Genomic DNA, 25,833 nt, shown 5'->3' on the forward strand with positions numbered 1-25,833 from the left:
GGTCATGTAGAACATGCAGAAGGAAAGGCAGAAAATGGGAATTAAATTAACTGGCTACTGAAGGAAGAAATGCTTCCTACTAGAATGCAGTTTTGGACCTTTGAAATAAATAATTTTGGGGTGATGTAATGAGCAAAACAGTGAAGAATTATTAGCAAGAATTCTCTTGTCTTTAATATGACTGCCAGATCGGGTATGGAGGGTACCTGGTTACCTGGCACGGGTCAGTTTTCACCCCATATTATGGTGACAGACGTCACACTGGCAGCAGTTTGTACTTACTCGGGCTGTTCTTTGCCAACCATCTCATATTGTAAGACCTTTAAAAAATTTTCTCTATGTATTTTCCACAGTCATTAAGCCACAACTAGGTTTTGTTGATTCCAAATGAATCTGGATCAGCAGACCATAGTTCCCAGGGTCTCCAGCTGCCTTCATGTATCTTCTTCTGTGTTGAAAACCTCCATCTCCAGAGGTGCTTTTATTTTCCTTTTATCCTCCAAAAAAGAGGAGAATCAGATGTTTAACCAAGGTTAAATGCACTTGATGCTAGTTTAATTTTTCAAAAACAGATGACATAACAAAATATGCTGCAACCTTGGTAAACCCTTTAAAGATTTCTTTAATTTTTTAATATATGTATATGATTTTTAATTGATATATAGTACTAGACAGTTGTTGTAGTGGGTCCTGTGCTCCTGGCACAGATAACTGACTGGAAACAGATTAATACCAGGGATTTTGAGATCATGTGGAAAAGTGTTTCATCTGTAAACAAATTCACCTTTATTTCTAGATATTTCTAGATTTATCAAGACTAGAAAAAGATGAAAAGTTGCTGCAAATTTTAACTTCACTAGAAGACATTTCGGTGCAATTGTCTTTAAAAACTCCAGCTTTTGCATCTTTAACTGTGGCCAAGTGATGTCAAATTCTGGGGGGAAAAAAGGAGGAGAAATAATTCCTGATAAAATGTTGCATGATTCTTAGAAATATCAGTTATTGGATCTATCTTCCTTACAGTTTGAATTAAGTATTTTTATTTCATTTTGTGTTAAAGTTTGAAATGTTGTGATGTGGAAAGTAATGCATTTACCAGTACTTCAATAGGAGTTGTGGGTTTTTTTCTCCGACTTTCTTGTTAATTAATCTGGTTTAATTTAGTTGGAATTTGATTGATACATAAAAAGGCAGTTTTGACCACTTTTCCACTGTTCCTTTGTACTGCAGTGTTATGAACTGGAAAGGAATATGTTTATGTTTATTATCATATCAATAAGGATCTAAAAGAGTTGGCTTTTCTGCTGAATCATCTGACAAATAGAAAAGCAGTGATTGCTTACTTTGATTATGTCTGCTATTTTGGTAATGAAGCGTTGTCACGGGAGGATGAACAAATTTGCATTCATTAACAGTTTCATTAATGACAGCAAGTTTCAGGGGGTGGCCTTATGGTCTCGGATCCTGAGGCAGATTCTGGCCCTTAGTTGTACGTGTGGTTTCACTGCTCCAATAGTTCAATTTAACAGGATTTCAGTGAGTAGGTAATACTATAAACCTAGAGATAATGGCAGTAGGTATGGGGACAGTGAATGCAGAGTAGCTTGAATACTCTTACATTACAGATACTGGTGTTGACTGGTCTTGGATTGGCATCCTGGAGCATGACTTGCCCTCTAGTCCCAGGTGATTTGTATGTCAATATCTGAGAATAAGAAAATTTGATGCAGTCTGTAACAATAGTAAAATATCAGTATGAGAAGAACACGTGCTCATTTCACACTTGGATTTCTTCATGGTTGGTTATGACTAAGATAACTAAGAACAAATACGATCTCATGAATAAAACCTGACATACTGGGCAGAATTGATGGAGACTGTAACCCCACTGATGTCCCTCAGTTGTCTGGAGGATCTGTAATGCCAAATGTGCTCCAGGTTTGGGTGGCACAGGAAGACTCTCATACTTTTGCCAACATGGGTTCCCTCTCATCAGGAACCCTGAAGTCCTAAAGTTGGTTAATCCCTCTCTCCATTTTCTTGACCTCAATCAAAGAGCATCGGTGTGAGTTAAGACGTTTGGCTGTTGTAGGTTTGTTTAGTTGGGGTTTTTTATGTCATCCCTTTGACTAGTGGAAAAAAAGATCTTCTCAAAGATTGATTTCTCACAGTTTTGCTCAGGAGTTAGCAAAAGATGATGATTTTGTCAATGATGTTTTGATCTGATGACCAAACAGGTCCTAAATCAGTCTCCAGTTGTGCAAATGGGTATGTGCCAAAGCATTATTCCACCAGTTATCTCTATTTTACAGGGCTAAAAGTTTCTCCCATTTGCCAGTGCATCAAAAGTGTGCAGGTTGTTGAAAACAGAATTCACTTCGAAAATTGCTGGCCTTGAGCAAAATGTATTGGAAAAACTCTTGAAGATACAGAAAATGCCAAAGGATGTGTTATTTTTCTGTGTTAGAGATCCAGATCGCTTCCTGGCAGAGGGCCAGCTGCACTACATTTGTTTTATCACAGTGTTTGAATATCTAATAATTTAAAGTATGCTAAAATTTCTAGTTTGTCTAATGTTTCAGCGAGAAGGGGTAGAGCTATTTCTGGCTGCATTTACTGTTTTGCAATTGAAAAACTAAAGCGTTTCTCTTTTTAATTTACCAGTAAAGTTTTTTAGTTTTCAATAGTTGTTTTCTAGAATTGATTTGTTGGTTGGTTGGTTGTTGGGTTTTTTTAATTCTGGAAAAAAACCCCCAACTTGTTTCTTAATTATATCTTGGTTTTAATAAGCCTATTGCTTAATTATTTGAGGCAAGCTAGACTTACAGATAGCTCAGAGCACTCTAAATGTGATTCATTTTAATTAAACAATAGACAGTTTCTGGTTTATGCCCCGATCCTGGTTTTTTCCTTTGTTTGATCTCAGGCTTTGTCAACACTGTTTTTTTTTTTTATTTGATTTTGCATTTTTTCTACTGGAAACTGTTTCAAAGTAGATGTTGCAATACAGGCCTTAGCAAAACATGCAGATAGCAAGTCCAGCATTTCAACAGCTTGCTTGCAACCATAATTGATATATATTAACACCTTTTATTGATGTCATTATATATACCTATAAAATGTATTAATCACATCTTTAACACATTTAAAATACCTATAAATCATATTGTAGGATGTAATTAATTATAAGTGTTCCATCTAATATAAAGTACAGCCAAATATTACTTTCCAAAACAAGTTAATAAGCCTTGGGGAAGCTTAAGTGGTGCTGACGCTGATGAAGCAACAGTCTCCTTACAAATACACCTCAAACACCACCACGTTGGCTTAGGTACCTCAGTGGGAAGGTTGGAAGATGGTTACCTCCAAATGTAAACTGATTTAACTGTCTGTCTATTTATAACTCTCTTCTCCCCCATGTAAGATGCTTTTGTCTGTCATTCTAACAAGGTGACTTGTTATCACTTGTAATTTGCATCTGATAATTTCATTATTGTATCACCTTTGCCCAAAGGAAATGGATTTCAGCTGCAGCAACGAGCGTTGCGACACCTTTTTTTTTAAGAAAAGGTAAAATGCTATTCAGAATAATTACGAAAAACAATTAAAAGTTGCCCTTATTTCTAGAGTAAGTTTCATTGTGAAGAGCTGTGCGCTATTAGTGCGGCTGCGGAAGGAATGCAGACTCCTGCCCTCAGGCATTTAAATGCAGTTTCCATGTGGCCTTGAGGATGGGGTGAAATTGCCACTGAGGGAGAGGAGCAGCAGAGCCATGGAGCTGTGAGAGACGCCCACGCCGTGTCTGCGGTGCCCCAGTACTTGAGAAAAGAGACCGACCCCCATCTCTCTACACCCTCCTTTCAGGGAGTTGTAGAGAGCAATAAGGTCTCCCCTCAGCCTCCTCTTCTCCAGGCTGAATAACCCCAGCTGCAGCAACGAGTGTTACGACACCTTTTTTTAAGAAAACATAAAATGCTATTCAGAATAATTATGAAAAACAATTAAAAGTTGCCCTTATTTCTAGAGTAAGTTTCATTGTGAAGAGCTGTGCGCTATTAGTGCGGCTGCGGAAGGAATGCAGACTCCTGCCCTCAGGCATTTAAATGCAGTTTCCATGTGGCCTTGAGGATGGGGTGAAATTGCCACTGAGGGAGAGGAGCAGCAGAGCCACGGAGCTGTGAGAGACGCCCACGCCGTGTCTGCGGTGCCCCAGTGTGGGTCTGGAGGGGCAGAGGGGTTAGGGCTGAGGGATGAGCTCACTGAACCCATCAAACTCCAGAGCTGCATTCTGCTGCCCTTGTTTACCAACTTAATTATTCTCCAAAATATGCCTTCAGACAAATTGCTTTAAAAAACCACCCAACCCACTGTAATATTTATAATATAAATAATGAATGGCAGTTTGGCTTTACTGAAGCGTATACCTTTTAAGGACCGACTTTTCTTGTGGCAACGCAACTGAATCCAAGGGGTTGTGTTCACTGGGTGCCTGCCTGCAGTCCTGGAGGTCTTCACAGGCTTCCCCTGCAGCTTGAATTATCCTTCCTCAGCCACCGTAGCACGTGCAGGGTTTCACATGGAGAATTGCTCACACTGTGAATGCCAGAAGAGCAAGGAACCTGTCTGTTGTTTTTCAAGTGAGCATCCTGCTGATCCCATGCTTGGGACAAGTTTTGAGAAGATTCTGAGAACACTTCTATCTCTGGAGGGGTTCAAGGCCAGGTTGGATGGGGCTTTGTGCAACCTGGTCTGGTGGGAGGTGTCCCTGCCCAGGGCAGGGGGTTAGAACTCAATGATCTTTAAGGTCCCTTCCAACTCTGACCATTCTGTGATTCTAAGATCCCAAGTGATGACAATTTCCACCCAACACAGTGGACTTCTCCATCTACTTCTTCTAATATGTATTTAACTTTAGATAACTAAATCTGTAAGTTGGGACAAACGCTGGAGATCAGTTGATGCTAATTTGCCTCAAGAATGTTAAAAATAAAAGGAGCAGCAGGGAGGTATGTTTGTATGTAATTAATTTTGTACTGAATAAAGAAGCAGGTCAATAATGAAGTACGTGCGAGCAAGAAGGAAAAATTCTCACAGCTCTTCTGAGAAAGGGAAAATTGCAGTGTGAAGTTTTCAGGACATTTGCTGTCTCCTCACCTGCTACGTGCTCTGACAAGTGTGTAAGACTCCAGCTAATGTGGTTAGAGGTTCCCCTGGAGCATTAATGTTGTTTGCTGTTCTCTTGGTTCTGTGGAGTGAAGATGTGGGTGTTTGGGGCATTTCCAAGATCTCTTCGAGGTAGAGGTGCTCAGGGAGCTGACAGAATGGGCTCGCCGTGATTCCTTTGGTGCCTTTGAAATGGATTGATGTGATTTAAGGTCAGGTGCTCAGGGAGCTGACAGAACGGGCTCGCCGTGATTCCTTTGGTGCCTTTGAAATGGATTGATGTGATTGGAGCTAGAATTAGGTATATCAGGAAAATGTTGTTTGCTTTTTTATTATTCTAGACATTTTTATATACAGTTAGTTATATATCTGCTCCAGGTTATCCTCAGGAAGATGTGGTAGAAGGTCCTGCATCTGAGGATATGACAGATGGGAGGACTAGAAACAGGGAAAAAGGGAGTTGAATTAACCTTACCTTGGCATCCCTCCAGTGCTGGTGTCCAGGGTGTCATCTCTGCTCTTGGGTTGCTGGTGCTCTGCTGCCAACGTCAGTAACACAAGTTGGCTTTTGTTCACATCTCTTGTGAGCATCTTTCTGGTTTTGCTCCATGCTGTCTGTCCATTAGGCATAATTCTCACGGGTGGAATTTGTGTTGGGTGGAGGGAATTTTCTTCTCCTTCAAGTCCTACCAGAAGGCGTTTGCAAGTTGGCTTTTGTTCACATCTTTTGTGAGCATCTTTCTGTTTTGCTCCACGCTATCTGTCCATTAGGCATAATGCGTGGAATTTGTGTTGGGTGGAGGGAATTTCCTTCTCCTTCAAGTCCTACCAGAAGGCGTTTCCGTACCGCGTCTGCAGGTCACTCCTGCTCGGTGTAGATGATAAACTGAGACAGAATCTGCAACAGCGTGAAGTCTCGGTTGTTTTCTAAACAAATGCTGAGTTTACACTTGCTTGGGCTGAATCCTACCCTAGAGAGGCAGTTGTTCAAATGAGCTGTTGACTTCAGCGTGGTGTGTGTTAGTCTCCTATCTGTGCATCCCGAGAAGTGCAAAATGCATATTGCTTATGAAAAATCCTCTTCCCTCCATCTCGGTAGTGATAGACAGTTATTTCAGAGTTACCCTTCAAGACTGCTTGAGGTAAACAACATTATACAATTGAAAATTATTCTAGTTTCAACTGGTACAGCTGAAAAAGATGGAGCTAATGTGGGATTTCTCTCTCTCACACACAAAGATACGTATGCACACATACATGTCTTAAACACCGGTGTCCAAAATGATGGGTAATACACAGATGGGTTCAAATTTGTTGTATATTGTCAGTGTATGGCCACAAAATTTTCAACCATCAGGTCGGTAATTGGTGCAGTTTGATATATCTGAGGTAACAGCGTGAGTATTAAAGCATTTTGTCTACAAACCAACACTGCAACTTTTAAAATCTCTTCCTAATTTTTTAGGGTCGTGTTATTAAAGGATGGAGGACTAAGAATAGCCAATGTGACCAAAGCTGATGCTGGAAGCTACACGTGCCTGGCCACAAACCAGTTTGGAACAGCCAGTGGCTCAACAACCTTAATAGTTACAGGTGGGTGAGGTGGAGCAGAAGGGCAGCTGTGAGGTGATGTAAATTAAATTACAAACTCTGTGACAGAAGTCTGCAATGCTGTGGAGACTGAGTTTACTTAAAAAATACTAATGTGGTGGAAAGCAAAGAGTGTGAGAAGTTATATGTTTAACAGTATATAAAAATAAAAGGATATTTGCTATATATCTTTTTTTTTTTTTTTGTTGAGAGGAAAGAGACTGGGATTTTCTGTCTTTGACAAAGATATTTCTCAGATGTGAGGGAGTTCTGAACGCTTATCTCCCTTCTCTCACTCATCTCAATGCTAAATCAGTGCAATTATACCTTTAAGTTTCAGGGATTTTTAATTTGTGGGGGAAAAAAAAGCCAATAAAAAAAAATGTGTGAGGTAATTTTATATTTTAGTCCAAAAAGAAAAAAAAAGCCAATTAAAAAAAAAAGTGTGAGGTAATTTTATATTTTAGTCCAAAATCTGTTTAGCCCTAAGGATTACATGCTGTATGGAAATAGATGTGGTAGAAACTCAAACTCCAGCTGCAGGAGCGTTCAGAGCAGTAAAAAACAAAGTCTTTCAGAAGCAAAATATATACATAATTGGTGTTAAAAGGGTTCTTGCCCCTTCTTCTAAGTCATCCATTACTAGCTGCTGTCTGAGATACTGGATTAGGACCAGCAAAGGGCCAGTAGTCTGTGAAGTTTATCTGAAGAATGTCTTTTCTCATGATGTTCTTTTTTAAAGATCAGAATATCTGAAAGATTTTCCAAACTCAGAATGATCTAATATCCTACATCATTACATATCCTGTATATCTCATAGATCCAAACAGAATTATTTTGCTCAGTGAATTAGCAGCTTCACATTTTCAGTCTGTGCTCCTGAATGAGTCATGTCCCTTTATATACAAACAATAGAACTATATACAAAGGATTTCCAGAATCAAGTTATATTTTTGCAGTATTTACAGTACTTGAAATTTTTCTCCATTACTGTGAATCTGGGATAACAAGCAGCTGTTCTTACTATGTTCTTATTTATGTTCTCTATGCTATGTGGACCCAAAACCCCACTGCGTTCTACCCTATGTGGATTTCCTCTAGTTTCCAGATTTTATTAGCTCCTTCTCTCACTCCCACCTCTTAATCTTCCCAGTGGCTGCTACTACAGCTCCCTGCTCCAAATCATGAGTGTTATTGCTGAGAACCACACATGCTCTTGAATGGAAATTTCATTGCTGTGGGTTGTGGTGCCTTTTAGCTTTGTAAATTATATTGGCCTGGACGCAGCAGGTTAAAATTTACCTTTTCAGTGTTGAGAAGCTCCCACTGGTAAATGTGCCAGGACACAATGCTCTGACAAGAGGGGTCGGGCAGCAGCATTTATAGTCCAGCTGCATAATTTGGACTGTCATTAATCAGATTTGAAGAACGTGGTAGAATATTAGTAGCAGGGAAAGCTCAGCAGTGCAGGGATCCAATCACTGATATTTCTGCTCTCCACAGAGCCAACCAGGATTACTTTGGCACCTTCCAACATGGACGTGACTGTGGGAGAAAGTGTGGTTTTGCCTTGCCAGGTCCAGCACGACCCTATACTGGACATCAGCTTCACCTGGTATTTCAACGGGACGCTCACCGACTTCAAGAAGGACGCTTCTCACTTTGAGAAGGTTGGAGGGGTAAGTTGCAAACACCTTCCCTTCACTTGTCTTATGCAACACAGACAGGATTGCTTATTTTCTTTTTTCAACGTGGTAAAATTAGGATGTTTCTTCTCTTTTGAGCGTGTAGATTTTTCTTCTGTGTTGGAGGGAGATCGTTCATGGAGCTAGTTTGCTGCACATCATCTATATTTCAGACCTGAAGTATTGCAAGTACCTATCCCTGTTTCTGCACCTGATCTTAGGTGATTTTCCCAAGATCGCATGAAACACATCAATAATAGATTGAAGAACTTGCTTCAGACTTCCCAACTTTTGTCTGGCCTAAAGCCAAACAAAATATCCCATCTTTTCTTAATTTTTCCTGCACATTTATCCCTAGTGTATCCCTCCACGTTCTGCCTGAGCCTCCCTGGGTGAGAAGCCGGGTATCTCATTAAATATTTCCGATGCAGAGATGCTGCTGGGGAGGGGGAGCGGGGATGGTGACATTAATGGTGTTTGGAATTTAGCCTTCTAATCAAAGCATAAAAGGTGAAGCATTAAGACAGATGAAGGATGTATCAGGAGAATGAAATCAATTACAGCAAAAGGCCTTGTTACAGTGCAAGGCAAGGCCAAGCGATAACAAAACAAGCAGCTGAGCATCAGCATGAAACTGGCCATTATAAACCTTCATGGTTTCCTTTCACACCTTCTTGCCAGATCCCCTGCTGCAGAGGAGTAGCTGGGGATTCAGCACTGCTGCCCGTGAAACTATGACGTTTCAGCACCTAACTTTTTCCTTTTTGCCTGTAAAACCTCGGAAGATTTAGCCTTTAATCAGGAGGCACCAAACACAGAGATTGTTCTGCAGTTTGCGATTGATTAAACACAAGTGCACGTAGAGATGATGAGATTTCCTTGTAGGAGCCGGGAGATGTTCATATATCATGTACATTTGCACAGAAATGGTTTGAGAATTACGAACTGACCATCTGTCATGCTGTAATGGGAACGCTCCCATTTCATAGCCCGTTACCTTCCAGTATTGCTACATGGACTTTATTTATTTAGTAATATTTCCCCCCAGCTGTACTCTGGTTGTATATACAATAGTAATATTAGAAAGGAAAGGTTAAAACATACCAAAACCTGAATCTGACAATTTTACTGGCTCAATTAAGGCTTCATAAGCTGATTGGAAAATGCAACATTTTTTCTCACTAAACCTCCATCTTTTTCCTAAAACAAACACAGGCATAATTCCAAATCAAAGCCTTGTTGAGATGTCTTCTTTTTTTTTTTTTTCCCTCTAAGGGAAAAAAGCATCAAAAAGTAGTTTCACCACAAAAAATTAATTTAGTGCTGAAGAAAACTCCAGGATGAGTGTTGGCCAACTCAGAACTGTGAATCTAGAACATTTTACTTGGAAGTTTGTCATAAGGGACAGAATTAGGGGGTTTGATGGAATACGGGCATTTAGAGGTTTGGGATTTTTTTAAAAACTCTTATTTGTGTCAAGAGGGATTGAAGCTTGCTCGTAGAAAACTTCATAGGTTACCAAGAGATCCTTGAAAATATTTTATGGGCTTTGTATCCCATTAAGGTCATTGGTATAATTTCATCTGGAGTCATATGCGGGCTGTGGTAGGTAAATAAGACAGCATAAATATGTTCTGAGCTTTCCAGTAGCTTCAGTGTTTATTTGTTAAATGAAAATACCTGTGCAAAAATAACTTCAGATGGTCGTAAACATGGCAAAGGGAAAATAATTTTTGAATGGCTAGATTTCTGTGTACGATGTCTTGGAAGTCCCCGTCCCACACGTCTGAGGTCTCCAACACGGAGTAGTTAATGGGAATGTTACGGGACCACCACCTGGTCTTCCAGATGGTTAGAAAAATATAGGATGTAACACTGTCTTACAGCTCTTTTTTTAATTTTTTTTTTTTTTGGTAGACGGATGATTTATACAAAGAGTATGGTAAACCAAGCAGATTCCAAAATTTTGAACAGATTGCCTCTAAATTGTTCCGGTCATCACCTGCTCATAGAGCCCAGCAACGGGTGAGGTCCTTACACAGTCAGGAGAAGCAGCTTCAGCAGCTGTTTATACTGCTTGGACCACTCTTTATTTGCATTCTGTGTAGCATGGAGGAAGGAAGGTGACCTCACCATCACCTGGACTTGTCCACGCTGACAAACATTTAATCTGGGCACGCAAGAAATGTGGCTACTGCTGATGGTCTGCAGAGCCATGGGAGGTGACGGTGTCTTCTACACTGGAGCTTTTTGCTCCTACTGCTTTCTTTGCTTTTCCCAGTACTTTGAGATTCTTCCCCAAAATATCCACAAATAATTTAAACGTAGTGTAATTAGTGTTAATTTTTCAGTGGTCTTTATTTCAAGGAAAATCACTCTTATTTGACAGCCCCCTGTGTCGAGATGTTTTAAATGGAGTTTGCTAAAATGAGTTGATGTAGAACATGATTTGCTTGTGAGTCTGCATTGCTGGTGGTCATCCTGAATATCCACTGCCAATCAAATAGATCGATTTTAGATTGCATTCGACTCAACTTCTGCTGCTGAAATGTCCTGCAAATGCTTACATTTGTGTTTTGAGAGAAGACCAGGCAATCTGCAGTGTCACACACGGAAGAGAAACAGGCAGAATTGTGTTCAGCTTGTGTTGAGTAAAGAAGTGAGACATAATGCTGGCCTGACAGTTTGGAAAGGTTGCTCTCTTTTTTTTTCTAAGACTAAAAGAAACTGCAGAATCATGTCTTCCTCTTTGTTAAATTACTGTGTGACTATGAATCAATGTATGGCCAAAGTAGCTGAAAATAGCCACAAAACAGGGTTCTGTCCTCAAATGAAGTGCTGCTTCTTCAGAAAATTAAAAAAATAAATAAATAACTTCTTAAAATTGCAGCCTGACTGAGAGATTTTTCACCTGGAAAATAAGATGTGAACTGGGTTAAAGCTGTAATTCAGCTGACACAAAGAGGACAATTTTTGAAGTGAATTTTAGTATCAAGTTCCTACTTAGTGATGTGGAAAACAAATGGTATGCAAAGAGCCCTAATGTGATATGAAGTCACAGTTATCACTCAAGTTTTAATTACATTTCCCTTGATTCAGGAGATCATCCACATGCTATGACATGAGAGAGACCAAAATGACCAAAAGTGACCAAAGATGAAATATTCAATCAAAAACAATGAATAGAACTTAGACTTGTAAAATGGGGAATTTAGCCCGAAAGGTACAACCTTGAAATGAAAGTGCTCTCAATAACCTGTTGAATGGACCAAATCCAGCTTTGTCGTGTGTACGTTTGAACTCCTCAAAAACCTGTGACAACTAGACTTAAAAATTCTGTATTTGAACCTGTGACAACTAGACTTAAAAATTCTGTCTGGAAGACAAATTGGTTAATGGCTGTAGAAACCACATTTTTCTCTGTCTTAGGGCTTTGAGACAAAGGGTTGGTCACAGGGCACTGATTTCTTCTTGGTTCCTAATAGCAGTCAGGAGGCACGTTCCCAGCAGGATTTAACCATGTTGTAGCTTTCTTCTCCTGTAGAAGAGGGACACAGCTTCATGTTTATTAGGGAAATACTTGCAGACAGTTACCAGGGAGCAGCTGATGGGTAGTAACTTGCAGGCCATCTGCCAAGTGGCAATTTTTAAGCAACTTTATCTTCAACGTTTTTGGTTGACTTTGTTTCCATTTATAAATGTAATGTTAATATTAAATTACAAGGTAGTACATTTACGTTAATAAGGCCTTTGTATTTCAACAGAGCGCATCGGGAGATTTAATGATTAGAAACATCCAGCTGAAACACAGTGGAAAATATGTTTGTATGGTGAAGACAGAAGTGGATAGTGTGGCATCTGCAGCCGACCTTATCGTACGAGGTAAAGTTCAGCTTCAGTTAACATGAATCATGTTTTCTAACTTTGGTGTGTTGTAGATTTCAGAGACAACTGATACTGTGGATTACAAAACCCAGTTCATCTATGACTTGAATTACATGATTCTGCCTTGCAGTTAGCTCAATTTTTGGATAAAGCTTAATTTTTCCCAGAGAAATTAAGAGCTGAAGAATATAATAAATCTTGACTATACATCTTTTCTCACTGACAGTCCTTCAAATCACTGAGAGAGGAAACGAGTTATCTCAAACCTTTTTGCTGGTGTAGATGAGACAAAAACATGCATTTTTGCCAGGATGCCCAGAATCAGGATTTTCCAGAAGGCAGCAGGAAGCTCATCTGGCTGAATTGCTGATCAGATGTTGTGCTGAAAAACTGCTAGTGTGCATTGTACAGTAAAACAGCTGTAGATAACAAATTGGCAGACTACAGAGATGTATTAGTAGATTAAACGAGGACATTGAGGACTAAAGTAAAAGACATTGGAAAGATAGAGGGCTCATGCTGAACAAAGGTTCTTGGAAAAAAAAAAAACAAACCACAAAACCCAGTCATCTGTGCTGCAGTTCAGGAAAAAAAACAAACACAAAACCCAGTCATCTGTGCTGCAGTTCAGAGTATTTCAGAATTAGATGATCAGAGTTAAGTTTAGTGGATGTACAACAATAATTACAAGTGTTCTTATTCCAAGCTGAATTGTTTTCTTCCTCCCACAGCGCTGATGAGGTGGGAATCCCAACTGCCCTGTCCATGGTTTCCAGGGTACTGACTTTACAAAACCCCGTGTGTTTTTCAATCTGACTCTAGGCTCACCCGGGCCCCCCGAACACGTGAAAGTGGATGAAATAACTGATACCACGGCTCAGATCTCCTGGCAGGAAGGCACAGACAATCACAGCCCAGTGACCGCTTACACCGTACAGGCGAGGACCCCCTTTTCGGTTGGCTGGCAGCGAGTTACAACAGGTAAATCACAGTTCTTGGTACAGGTTCTGTTGAAATGTTTGTTAAGCAGGGACACCGTGTTCTTAGGTTTGTTTTTTTTTCCTTTTTGTTTGTAACAGTTCCAGATGTGATCGATGGAAAAACATTCACAACCACAGTGGTGGATTTAAATCCTTGGGTTGAATATGAATTCCGTGTAGTTGCCAGTAACAAAATAGGAGGTGGAGAACCTAGTTTGCCCTCAGAAAAAGTAAGAACTGAAGAGGCAGGTTAGTGGGTTCTTCTATTTGTTTTTAATTCAAGAGTCTTGAATATTAACCAAAAAAAAAAAAAAAAAGAGCATTCATATCCTTGGCTTTTTGCAAACAAGCTTGGAATTGCCATCAAATATAAAAGCCTATAACTAGTTTGTTCCTGATTTTTTTTCGATTTCTCTGTGGGACTGTTTGTGTTGTGTTACTGAACAGCACAGAAGCATAACGTCTAAATATATTTAAACTCTATTTACTGTGCCAAAGTCTGTCAGTTCAGGCAGAGCTGCTGAGTCTGAAGGTCTTAATGGATGGAAAGAGGTTAATTTTGACAGGGTGTTTTTTCATGCCTAGCGTTTGATCAGCGCACACCTTCCATGTAACAGGCGTGTGGCTCAGAAGAGCACATCAATTAAAACCCCAGGAGTTTACTTGGAATAAGGCCCTTGCCCAATCCTTCTGCATAAGTTAGCCCTATTAAAGAAAAAAAGTCAAGCTTGCCTCTGATTTTTAGAAGCTCGTGAAGGTGCGGATGGAGGGTTCAGTCTGGGGGGTTCTTCAGCTGCTGAGGTTCATCAGTCTCCCCCAGGGATGGAAACGAGGAGGGTGACTGCAACCCTGCCTCCAAAAAAAAAAAAGTGCTTTGATTTGCAAAAGCAATATGAATGCGACCGGGTTAGCGTCGGAGGTTAATGTATGATGTCTTCTCCTCTGTCTCCGCTGTGTGTTCATGTCCACGTGTTTCCTCTTCACAGCTCCTGAAATCCCCCCATCTGAGGTCAGCGGGGGAGGAGGCAGCAGGTCCGAACTGGTCATAACATGGGATGTAAGTTTTCGGGCAAGCAAATTTTCTTCAAAGACTGAGCGTTTTCATTCAGACTCTTCTTAAAGATGAGTCTCCCCGGGCTGCAGCAGCTTCTCCTCTAGGATGTGCATGTGCTCAGTAACAGTCTGTAACGTCAGCTCGGCACGTTTGCCTTCTTCCCCCTTTTGCTTCCACGCATTACTGCGCCAGATGGCAATCAGTAGGAAATTTAGTTCCTTTGGCTGAAATTGCTTCTGTTCTCAAACAAATGTTAACACTAAAAACGGGGGCAGGAGGGCAGGGGAAGAGGAAGGGGTGTTGATCGAAGGTCGAGCCAAAGAACGATGCTTTTCAGTGCAAATTTGCAGTTGTTGCTTTCCTACCATTAACTCTGGATGTGTGTATGAGCCAATCCAAACAATCAGATACTACTTTATATTATGTATTGCCTTTTTAATGAGTGATAAAAATATTAACACACGAACATTGACTACTCTGTGTGCTTACCAAATCATAATCACTTCAGAGGAAGGTGTAAGCCACTGTGCAAAGGTAGTATTGGATTCTGTAAGAGTTGACTAAGCGATTTTTAATTTTTTATGAACTATGGATTGTGAAATTGAAAACAAAAGAAATGTATTTACTGAAGAGTGTCTTAAAATATTACACTTAGTGGAAAACAAGGAATATGCCTGAAAGTTGTTCTCTTCTTCAAGTGCAAACTTTAAAATAGGTTCAAAGGAACACATTTCGCTCTGCTGTACCAGAGTTAATTTGCTGATGGAATGATCCCAAATTCAGTACCAGAACCTGTTGTCTGTTGCTTTTCCCTCAGCCCATCCCTGAGGAATTACAGAATGGAGAAGGCTTTGGCTACGTTGTCGCTTTCCGCCCCTTTGGCACCACAACGTGGATACAGACCGTGGTCACCTCTCCCGACACACCCAGATACGTCTTTAGGAACGAAAGCATCTTGCCCTTTTCACCCTATGAAGTCAAAGTTGGTGTCTACAACAATAAAGGAGAAGGGCCATTTAGTTCAGTAACCACAGTTTTTTCAGCTGAAGAAGGTATGTGTTTATCTCCAGATGGATTGAGTTACTCCAGATATTAAACATGAGCTGTTTCATCAGAGAATGCAGCCGCAGTTAATAGAAATGAGCTCATTTTGGATACAGATGTGTTTATTTCCACAGTCACCAATGCTGCTGCTCTCTCATTTATTGATTTCCAAATACAGAGCCAAGCATTGCACCCTCTGGGGTGTCTGCCACGAGTCTGTCATCCTCCGTCATCGAGGTCTCCTGGACAGCCATCCCCTGGAAGATGAGCAGTGGAAGGTTACTGGGTTACGAGGTAAATGCATTTAAAATACACTCCCCATCTTGGTGTCATAAAGGGTTGTGCAGGTTGATGCTGAGCCTTTAACCCAACACACATTTAACGTTTGCAGGACCCTAGAGCATGGGGAATGTTGCCATCGCTGCTCTTTTCTGGGGACAGTTGATGGCTGTGGCTTTTGGCACTAGGTCTGGGCCCGTATGGAGTGTTCTGTGAATGGAGACCAGGCTGTGGGGAGGATGTTCTGCAGGACCCCCTGCTTCTGGGCTGCAGGACTCGGGGCTTGAAGACACAAGCGACCTCTCCAGCTCAGACCTTCTCCCCAGAAATTCCCCAGCTGTTCAGAAATCAGGATTCTGTTGAACTGGAATTTTTTCATGAAAATATTTGAAAAAAATCAAAGCAAACAGCCACAGTGTTAGACTCTAGAAATACCTAATTTACAAAAGATTACTGCACATTTTGCTTTCTCTCTGCCGCACCTACACCAAACAGAAGGATATTTTCCTCTAAGTACCTTTGAAAATGAAGAACACAATGAAATTGTGTTTAGCTTCCTGTGCTGATAGTCATGTGCCTGTCTAACATATTTTCAAATGGACATATTTTTCAGAATTACATTTACTTCCACGGAAACTATTTTGTAAGATACAGTTTTCTGAGTTTAACTTGTTTACTTTTTAGATGAAGTAATGATTTCCGTCTTGTCATTTTTTAATTCAAACGGGATCTAATATTTCAGTTCCCTGTTTCCTACAGTCACATTAAAAACAGGAGCAGGCATGAAAGGCAGAAGGATAAGAATTTTTTTTTACATAGTAATCATATTTTTTGAAACTTAAATGTATTTCTGCCTTTCTCAGCTGAGGAAAAAAAATGCACTTAAAGGAGTCAAAAGCAGCGCCGTGGGTGAACGGCCCGTTCTGTGCGAGATTTTAAATGGTTTTGTTTCCTGTCTACTAGGTTAGGTACTGGAATAATGGTGGGAAGGAAGACTCTTCAAACAGAGTAAAAGCTGCAGGGAATGAGACATCAATAAGAATAACAGGTTTGAAGAGCAACTTGGTGTATTACACAGCTGTGCGGGCGTACAACAGCGCGGGGGCCGGGCCCTTCAGCGCCACAGTGAACGCCACCACCAAAAAGACACGTAAGTTCCTCAAATTTAAAGTGGGGAGAGGAGACATAACGGTGCAGTTGGCACTTGCAGGGAAAATGAAAAATAGGCACGTTACTGGGAAACACAATATGTATAAATGACCTAACTTTTCATGCAGACTCGAGGAGTTACACAATTAACTGGAGTATAGATCTTCTGGTTTTTCCACCCTCCGCTACTTTAGCGGGATGAGAAAGTAAAACCCAACTATGCCAGTGGAGCTGAAGTAAGATCTATAATTTCTCCATAGAATAGAACCTTTATTATTCTTCTAGTGACTGGGAGAATGTTAAAAGAAAAATTTCTGTTATTTGGAAGGAAAAAGATGGCAACTTGTTGAATTTTTCAGGGTTTTATAACATATTTATAAGTTCTCTAGGGCACGGCTTTTGAAATGCAATGATCCTCGTACAATTCATGCAAAACAATCCTTCATGTCCATTGTTTCCCCTTGAACAAATTACACAAGAGGCCACTTTACTATTAAAAGGAGAAATTAAGCTGGAGAACAGATTGTCAAAGGCTGCACTAATTTTTCTGCAAATGGAAATATTTTTAGTATGCTCTTGCATTGTAATACAACTCGGAGTCAGGGTCATCAGTCTTGAAGTATTTCTGTCAGACTCACAAGAATGTCCAATTAAATCTGTCTGAAAGGTCAAATTCCCTGCAATAGTCATTAACATCCTTCCACCAAAAGTCGTCGCATCATCAATATTATGAAATAAGCTAGTTTATCAGAAATTATTATAGGCAGAAACGAGTGTCCCTCTCTGTCACTGAGGACTGAACCTACTCAGATTAGCATATTTGCTAGAGTTTAAATACATTATCTGCATAGTTACCACGAATTGGCTGATCTGCAGTAACTCACTGTCTGTAGCCTGTATCTAACGTGATGAAAAGTTCTTTCTAATTAATTATCTTCGTAGCTACTGGCTGCTCACTAGAGGTTGTGCCAGCCCGGTCAGCTCAGGGGTTTTTCAGTCTGTTTTTTTTGGGGGTGTGTGAATGAGAACTAGATAAGCACTGGAACAGGATCTGCATCAGGCCCTCAGTCAACATCGATGCTATTTGAAATTATTAAAAACAAAACTGAGTTGCATGAAGTCCATGTATCTCACTGGTGACTAAAGAGAGCAAAACCACTGCAGTGCAGTGTAATGTCAGTCTGAAGGATTCTGCTAACTACTGGTTGAATTAACTAAGACAAAAAATTCTCTGTGCCCCTGCAATAGAAACTGATATTTCATTCAAATGCATGAATTTTGATCAATCAATTCCAATTTCTACCTTAACTTGAATATTTGTGATTGATGTGTTTCTCACTGCCAAGGATGTCCATGTGCGCTGCGTTTACATTCACCACATGGACCTACAGTATATTTCTTAGTAACTGTTAACCATATCAAGAAACACAAAAGCTTAACTTCAATTGTCAGTAGATTTCAAGATTGATTGATTTTGACTTTAAAAGTATCTCTCCTTTTATATTTGAAATAAAAATGCAAGTTCCCAGCCTAAAATGACAAATGTAGCTTTATTTTCAAAAATACTGCTATCTAAAATGGCAAGTAACTGGGGAAGACTTGATTACGTTTATAAGGCAAGATGTCACAATTCTTTCATATTTAGAAGGTCTTAAAATACAACAATATGTTCTGCCCATCGATTCTAAATCAAGAGAGAAATATTAGTGTAGCTGAGCAGCTTTAAGCATCTGTGGAGTCTCAGAGAAATGCGTGTAGCTGATTTGCACACTTAGCACTGGAGGGGTACTTACGTGACGTGGTGGGTCAGGGTCTGATCTCCTACACATCAAGTTCTGAGCAGTGCAGATCGTTGGAGATTTTGGTCTCTGAAGTGAATTGGAGCCTTCTGAATCACTTCCATAAGTCAATCGGTAGATAAAGACTTACTGGTTTTTATATGTAATTATCTTTCATTTTTTTCAGATGTCATATTAATACTTTGTTGTGGGTTTAAAAGAGTGACTCATTGCTTTTGAAATTCAGCTTTAATATCTCATTGTGAAAACTGTTCATAGATACGCTGTAATACTTAATTCTCAGGAGTAAAACAATCTCTTACATTTACAAAAAGTGGCTATTAGTGCAGCAGCTGAGCTCCGATTTTGAATACATAGCAAGGCAAATACTGCAAAAACGTACCTGTGAGTGCTTGTTTGACTTTAGAGTCATTCTTTTAAGTCTCTCTCTTACATTTTTGCGTCTAGTGTGTGCTAAGAAGTATAATTGAGGTGGGTTTTGATCTGACTGCTCATGGAAAGAAGGTAGGGAACTACCTGTGTGAAAGAGTTTAAAAATAAAAGAGGGGAAAAAAAAGTAGAAAAAACCCCACCATAAGCACCTGGACAGGAGTGTTCAAAACCACTGTCAGTGTTTAGTACTGGAACCTCCAGCATCAAAGCGTAGCGCAGTCCACCTAAGCAGCAGTTGCCTCCACTAGGTGACAGCAACAGTAAATTGTTTTCCTTAACACATTTAGAAAAGATTTTAATCGTTGATTGTGTCACTGCATGACCCATTTTCTGGGAAACCAACTTGAGGCACCTTAAAGAGGTTTGTACTTACCTTCGCCTTCCCTGAAAGCTTGGCAGTTTCAAGATATATTAAAGTGTACAGCCAAAAGCATACAGCTCCTTTGGAAAATAACAGTCTCAGATTGTTAATGAACAAAAAAAACCCCAGTAGATTTCCTTGGCCAAATCCCACCATTGTTCCAGCTGCAGATAGAGAAGGGGTACAGGCTGTGGTTCAAAATCACACCTCGAGACAAAAGAAAAACCAAAAAAAAAATCCTGTCCAATATTTTTACATTACAAACATGTAAAAGTAAATCAGCATAGTGTTTAGATTTGAATATTCAGAGACTAAATTTGTCTAATAAATAATCTATTGTGAAGTATTTGCTTATTCTTGGCAATATACTAGAACTAGTAATTGTTACCATCGCTGGTTTCATTAGAGCTTGTTCTAATTGATCACCCGTGTCCTAAGACATATGCCGTTATTTCGCTGTATTTAATGAAGGACCATCAACAGATAATGCAACTTCAGAAATAACATTTATGTGCCATTCCATTTTTTCCTTCCTTCTGTTTTTCCAATTTAGTCTCTGAACCATAAAGTGTACAAACGACGAGGCTGCCTTTGAGTTGCTTTTGCATCCAACACGTAATGACAGTCAATTACCTGAACTATTATTTCCTACTGTAGAATAAATCACTAATGCCAATTACATTAAAGTCATGCTTTTATTATGTATTTGAAGCACCCAGTCAACCGCCAGGAAACGTTATGTGGAATGTCACCGACTCCAGAGTCATCCTCAGCTGGGAGGAAGTCAGAGCCATGGAGAACGAGTCCGAGGTGACTGGGTATAAGGTAAGGGAGAGCAGACCAGACTGAAAGCAATCCACAGTTGGCTTTTTCTTGTCTATTTGCAAGGCAGAAAGTTCAGAAGATGCACATCTAAACCATTTCATTTGTGTCTCCGTTTTATAGACTTAAATCTTTGTGTCCCACAAACTGCTGTCCTCTCACATTAATAGTTCACTAAAAGCCTTCACCTCTTTATGCAACGCCGGGAGCTGCAGACATTGCTGCCAGCTCTTGGGGTCCCACTTGTCCAAATGTATAACACTTGGATGTTATAAAATATATATAACACTTATCACATATATAACACCTACTATAAATGTGTAACAGCCAAACGTGTGGCATTTTGAAAAGAAACCAAATAATCCAAGACTGAGCTGATGGGAATGGTTTCCATGGCTGGCCAGGTCTATTTTTCAGTACTGCATATATCAAACCTCTTCTTACCTACTGTGTGTGTAGCATTTTGAAAATAAACCAAATAATCCAAGAATAGTTTCCATGGCTGGGCAGGTCTATTTGTTAGTACTGCATATATCAAACCTCTTCTTACCTACTGTGGGTCATGCTCATTGTCTGGATAGAAATTACCTTACTACAGCTACTCTGAATCTGATCAGTGCACCAGTATGAGTATTTAAATGTCATATATCAGAAGTATGGTTAAGAGAACAGCCAAGGATGTTGTTGATGGGCAGCGTACAGCTGGATCCCACACGGTACATTCCTGCATAAAAGATTTATGCTGAAGATCTGACTGTGCAGTTGTTGTGAGTTCTGTTGGCAAGAAATACATGTTTACAGCTTTAGATCAGCCACCTAGTTTCATAGATGGAAATTTGACCTAAAAACATCCCATGAAGAGTTCCAATCTGCGTACTCTGTCTCCCAAAAGGATTTCAGGTTCCCCTGTGGATAACAACCATTGCTAAGTGCACAAGGATAAGCTGAATTTTGATAAAGCTTTTTTAATTTTACCGAAGCAAAGTACTTGGGGGGTTGTTTTCATCTCAGAAGGTGAGGGCAGTAGGGCTCACAAAAGCTGGTTTGCCAGGGAGGGAAGAGCCAACAAATGACATGCAAATGCCAGTGCAGCTGTGGATACCAGCCACGTGTCTGTGTCCCCCCAGGAGCTTTTTGTACATCGTTAGGGAGTGTGTCCCAGGGTGGCAGCATGGCTCTAATTCCACTGACCTTGTGGGTTTTTTTCATTATTGCTGTTATTTTGGAGGAGTTGGAATTGCGCCTTTGGCACTGGGAAGCTCCCAGACTTACCCACTTACCAGTTTGTGAAACTCTGCCCAGAGAACACCCTAGATCCATGTATTTTTTTAAACTCTGCTGTTTCCTAGACCAGCCACTGGCACTGGGGACCCCTCGGGCAGCAGAGAGGCTGATGTTGCTCTTAAATCCCCCCTCTTGCCTGACCATGTCGAGCAGGGAGCTGTGACCCTCAGGACACCACCCAACGCCGTTGGGTTTCATGACACAATTATCACTCCACACTTGCAGAACATCTTCCATCTTCTGTACATCTTCTTCTGTAATTTTGATTAGTTCTCTCCTTCCCAAACTGCGTACTGGCGTGAGCAGTTGATGCAGATAATGACAGATTCTAAATGGTGGGATAATTTGTAGAACAATACATTATTGACATACTCAATAGAATATATTACTCATTTGTTATCATTATACATTGCGCCATCTCAGATTAAAGCTGGAATAAAAGAGCTTGATTGATGTTACCTTCTTCCTTTAAATGTAATTCTGCCCTACAATATTAACCAAAAAAATCAGATCTTTTCTCTCATCAGGTCTTTTTTAAGCCTGAAAAACCTCGTTTCTAGGGAACACAAATAAAAATGTGAGGCAGGTGCCAGCAGAAGAGGTGACAGGCTTTGCTTGTGTGGCAGGTTTTGTACAGGACCAGCAGCCAGCCCCACGTGAACGTGCTGAACACGGACAGGACCACGGCTGAGCTCTGGCTCCAGTTTAATGATGATTACATCATAGAAGTAAAAGCAACGAGTGATGGCGGAGATGGCAGCAGCAGCGACCAGATCCTGATTCCCAGACTGGCCAGTAGGTTGAACCTGAATCATTATTAATTTCTCATGTGTTTTTACAGGGTCCCCAACCAATATCAGAACCTCCGCGGCATAAAGAGGCACGTCTCTGCCTTATGAATCATTACCGAGTTTGCAGTTGACACCCAGAAGTTGTCACAGCTTGTCCTTGCAGGGATTGAGTCCTTATTGATGGGGAGGAAAAAAAAAAAGAATTAATGCTTGTATGTTGTATGGCAATAGTGTAACAAAAAGAAAAGCAATTAACAGTCTTCATGCCCTTATGCATGACAAACATCATTCTATTGAACTGGTAAATTACCATGTATATTGGTATTAAAAACATTAGATTTTTTTACTTTACTCCTTTTTTATTATTATTACCTTATTCTCCTTTTTTTAATTATTACCTTATTCTCCTTTTTTTTTATTATCTCCTTTTTTATTTATTATTTTACCAAAGACCACTCGTACAGTGTCAGCATTTTGCAATACGTTTCTGTAGTTTTAAAATACTTAGTGTAGTTTGGGGAATTTTAATTGCCTGTCAGAAATAAGAATTTGCAATAATTTTTGCTTAGCATCTAGGAAGAGTAATCATTTGACTCACACTTTGATTTAATCCTGACCTTTTTCATTTGTCACAGGTATGGATGCAAGAGGTTCTGGTCTATCAGTCTTGAACATCTTCAGCGTGTCCAGCTTCCTACTGACAATCCTTTCCTTGACTCTTCATTCAGTGTTGTGATGATACATTTGCATTTGCTGGGGGAAAGAAAAAAAGAATTGGTTACTACAGAAAAGTGCTTTTTTAAAAAAAAAAAACTGCAGTGGTTAATGCATGTTTTTCTTCTATCCTGACGTGTTTTTAAATTCTTTATATTTCACTGTAGGTTGAAGTAAAAATATCATATAAAGTTTAGCAAATCCTTTAAAAAGGAATCTAAAATGCCTTAATACTTGAACCAAAGGAGTTTACATATTACATACTTCAGATACAATGTAAGAGGGGGAGAGCAATGGTACTGGGATGGGAGTTACATAAAGCTTAGCTCAGTGAGAAACTCCATTTTTGCAGTGACACTGAATTCTTTGGGGTAGGTCCTGCCTTGTTCCTATAACATTCTGCATAATGGAGGTGAAAGCAGAGCCGTGGCATTTCGGCCGGATGGTAACACCTCGACCAAGGGGCTGCTCTTAGGACAGTGTCATCATCCGGTAGGTTTGCACTCGTTTTCTTACTGCCCTTTAGAGAAGTTATTATAAATCTAGCAAGAAATCAAAGAAAAGTCACAGTATAGATGTTAGTTTTGCACCGTCCATCTTGGGGTGTCCAAGAGGCTTCCACTCTTAGGAACTGATTTCCCAGCCGTGTTTCAAAGAAAGCTCTCTGTTCCTTTTCAGACACCTGCCCTTCCTCTCCATCAATAGATTTAGAAGTTAATTTCCTAATATCTCCTATTCTTATATTTCTTAACCAGGTTCTTTGTTCATAATCAAGTTCTCCCACCTTCAGCATCATTTTTGTTGCCCTTCTCTGAGCTCCTGTCAGTGTTCCACTAACAAAAGTGCCCAGTGGGAAGCATTATAGAAATGCAGTTGCACCATGGCCTTATGAAAGGGGACTCCTGCCACCTCCCTACCCTGTCACGTGGGGCTTCCAGTTATGCAGCCCCAAATTATCTTGCTCTTTTATCTGCCACACTGCTCTGTAAACTCACCCTTAATTCAGTGTTACGTTCGTAATTCTCCTTCCTGCTGCTCTTTAACCAATTCAAAACTTAATGTACCCCGTTACTGTCATATGAGCCTGGTAAGTTTATGGCAATACTATAGGTTATAATAAACAAATTACACAAAACCACTTCAAGCTTGCTATTATAGAGAAATCTATGCTTTCTTTCATAGCAATATGTTAAAGATACATTAAATCTGGTACATTTGACTTCTGCAGTTGTGACTTAAGTCAAAGTCAGCCTTTTAGACACCCTTTAGAGAGCTGCCCACAGTAGAGCAAGTGTTCATGTGACATAAAACATATCCTTCTAAAGAGGTTTGGTTTTTTTTAATCTCACAGTATTACCACAACACAGAAATGTAAAGGGAGAGAACCAGGATTCATGAAATGATGGTAGCACTGTAGAAAAAAATACCTTGATATGCATTCAAATAGGAAATTACCTTATTAGTATCACATCCAGATGAAAGTACCTGCTAACTGTTGAAGTAAGCGAGATCTGTATATACTGTACATAAATAGTTATAAATGGCTAGTTGCTTTTCAATGTGGCTAACCAGTGATGTTCTCAGACACTTGCAAATGGGGGGGAGGGGGAGGGCGGGAGATGGAAAACCAGGTGTTACTAGTAAATATATAGTTATGTTTCATGCAACAAAGGGTGAATCTTTCTATTCTTGTTTCACAAAATTCTAGTCCATGTTCCTGTATTGCCATTTTCACGCAATTACATTGTATTGTTTGATTTCTAGTTATATATCTCCATGAGATATGTACCGAGTACTTTGTTTCATATTGAAAAGTTTGAAATTTATCCTTAAAACTTCCAGTTGTGTGTGTATCCTATGGTTATCTGTATGCATTTTTTTCTATTACTCTAATAAAATATTTATTACATTGAGGGATACTAGAATATTTCAAAGTAGTATTGCTTGTCTGGGTTATGTATTTGCTCACAGGGGGATTTACTGCATCTAAAAATCCTCGTTTACGTTCTTCGTAGTGTTTCTGCTTCGTGGCAGGAGGGGAGTGGTTTCCCTACCTAGAGCTTTGCTGCCCTGAGACTAAAATCCTGACATACATACCCAGAAATTGAGAGAAACGGGTGAGGAAGAGGAGTAAGGATGTCCCCAGGTCCCAGTCTGGCAGACACACGTGGAGCAGGGACCCAATGTTCTGCTCCAACTTTGGAGCTCCAGGTTTGAAGCACCACAGACAAAACGCCCCTTCCCTTTCCCAGGCTTGGTTTTCCCTTCATCCAATTGGGCTCTTTGCTCTCCTCTGAAATAAATAATTAAAAAAAAGTAATTATATTGAAGAAGAGTTAGTTCTTTATAATAATTAGTTTACTGTATCACTGTTTACCATTAAATTGCATGGCCTGTTCTCCCTGCAAATTGCCTTTTCCTGACGAACCACGGCTTCCCATAAACCCAGAGACTTTGGAGCAATAAAACCTCCTCTCTGGGAACGCAGGCAAAACAGAACTAGATATTTTAAGCTTTTAAAGTGTGGCTTCTACCTGCGTTAACAGGGAGCTGATCCAGCTGCTGCACTAAGGGTAAACAGTAATCCCAACCTGTTCACGAGTGCACACACATGAGGCAAAACTGAAGGAATTTTTCTTGAGTAAATGGAGTTTTCCCTTTCAGATGGCTGTAGGTGGACACCTGCCTTGCTCTGTATTTCCCCCAATGTTCAGATTCCTCTTCCTTTCAATTGACTTCGGTTCGTTCCTCATCTCACATTAATTCAGTCAATGTTTATTTCAGTAATAATCTGACTTGGT

At 40.0% G+C, this 25,833-nt stretch overlaps 1 protein-coding gene and 1 long non-coding RNA gene across 2 annotated transcripts in view; one reads left to right on the forward strand and one right to left on the reverse strand.

Moving 5' to 3' along the window:
- The window catches only part of CNTN3 (contactin 3 (plasmacytoma associated)), a 93,892-nt gene extending 68,938 nt beyond the window's left edge, over positions 1-24,954 (forward strand). The window contains exons 9-20 of the mRNA XM_014946820.1: positions 6,629-6,756; positions 8,257-8,432; positions 12,203-12,320; positions 13,146-13,304; positions 13,403-13,552; positions 14,290-14,360; positions 15,175-15,409; positions 15,580-15,695; positions 16,644-16,830; positions 20,134-20,246; positions 22,154-22,322; positions 22,954-24,954. Coding sequence (XP_014802306.1) covers positions 6,629-6,756; positions 8,257-8,432; positions 12,203-12,320; positions 13,146-13,304; positions 13,403-13,552; positions 14,290-14,360; positions 15,175-15,409; positions 15,580-15,695; positions 16,644-16,830; positions 20,134-20,246; positions 22,154-22,322; positions 22,954-23,054 — 1,723 coding nt within the window. The 3' untranslated portion in view covers positions 23,055-24,954. The remainder of the gene's footprint in view (positions 1-6,628; positions 6,757-8,256; positions 8,433-12,202; positions 12,321-13,145; positions 13,305-13,402; positions 13,553-14,289; positions 14,361-15,174; positions 15,410-15,579; positions 15,696-16,643; positions 16,831-20,133; positions 20,247-22,153; positions 22,323-22,953) is intronic.
- Positions 22,339-25,822, reverse strand: LOC106890796. The gene is made up of 3 exons (XR_001412580.1): positions 25,130-25,822; positions 22,936-23,071; positions 22,339-22,491 (listed from the first exon to the last, which is right to left on the reverse strand). It is a non-coding gene; the product is annotated as an uncharacterized LOC106890796 (long non-coding RNA).
- Between the last annotated feature and the right edge of the window lie 11 nt (positions 25,823-25,833).

This window comes from Calidris pugnax, unplaced genomic scaffold, assembly GCF_001431845.1.
Source record: "Calidris pugnax isolate Ruff unplaced genomic scaffold, ASM143184v1 scaffold81, whole genome shotgun sequence".
Classification (NCBI taxonomy): Eukaryota; Metazoa; Chordata; class Aves; order Charadriiformes; family Scolopacidae; genus Calidris; species Calidris pugnax.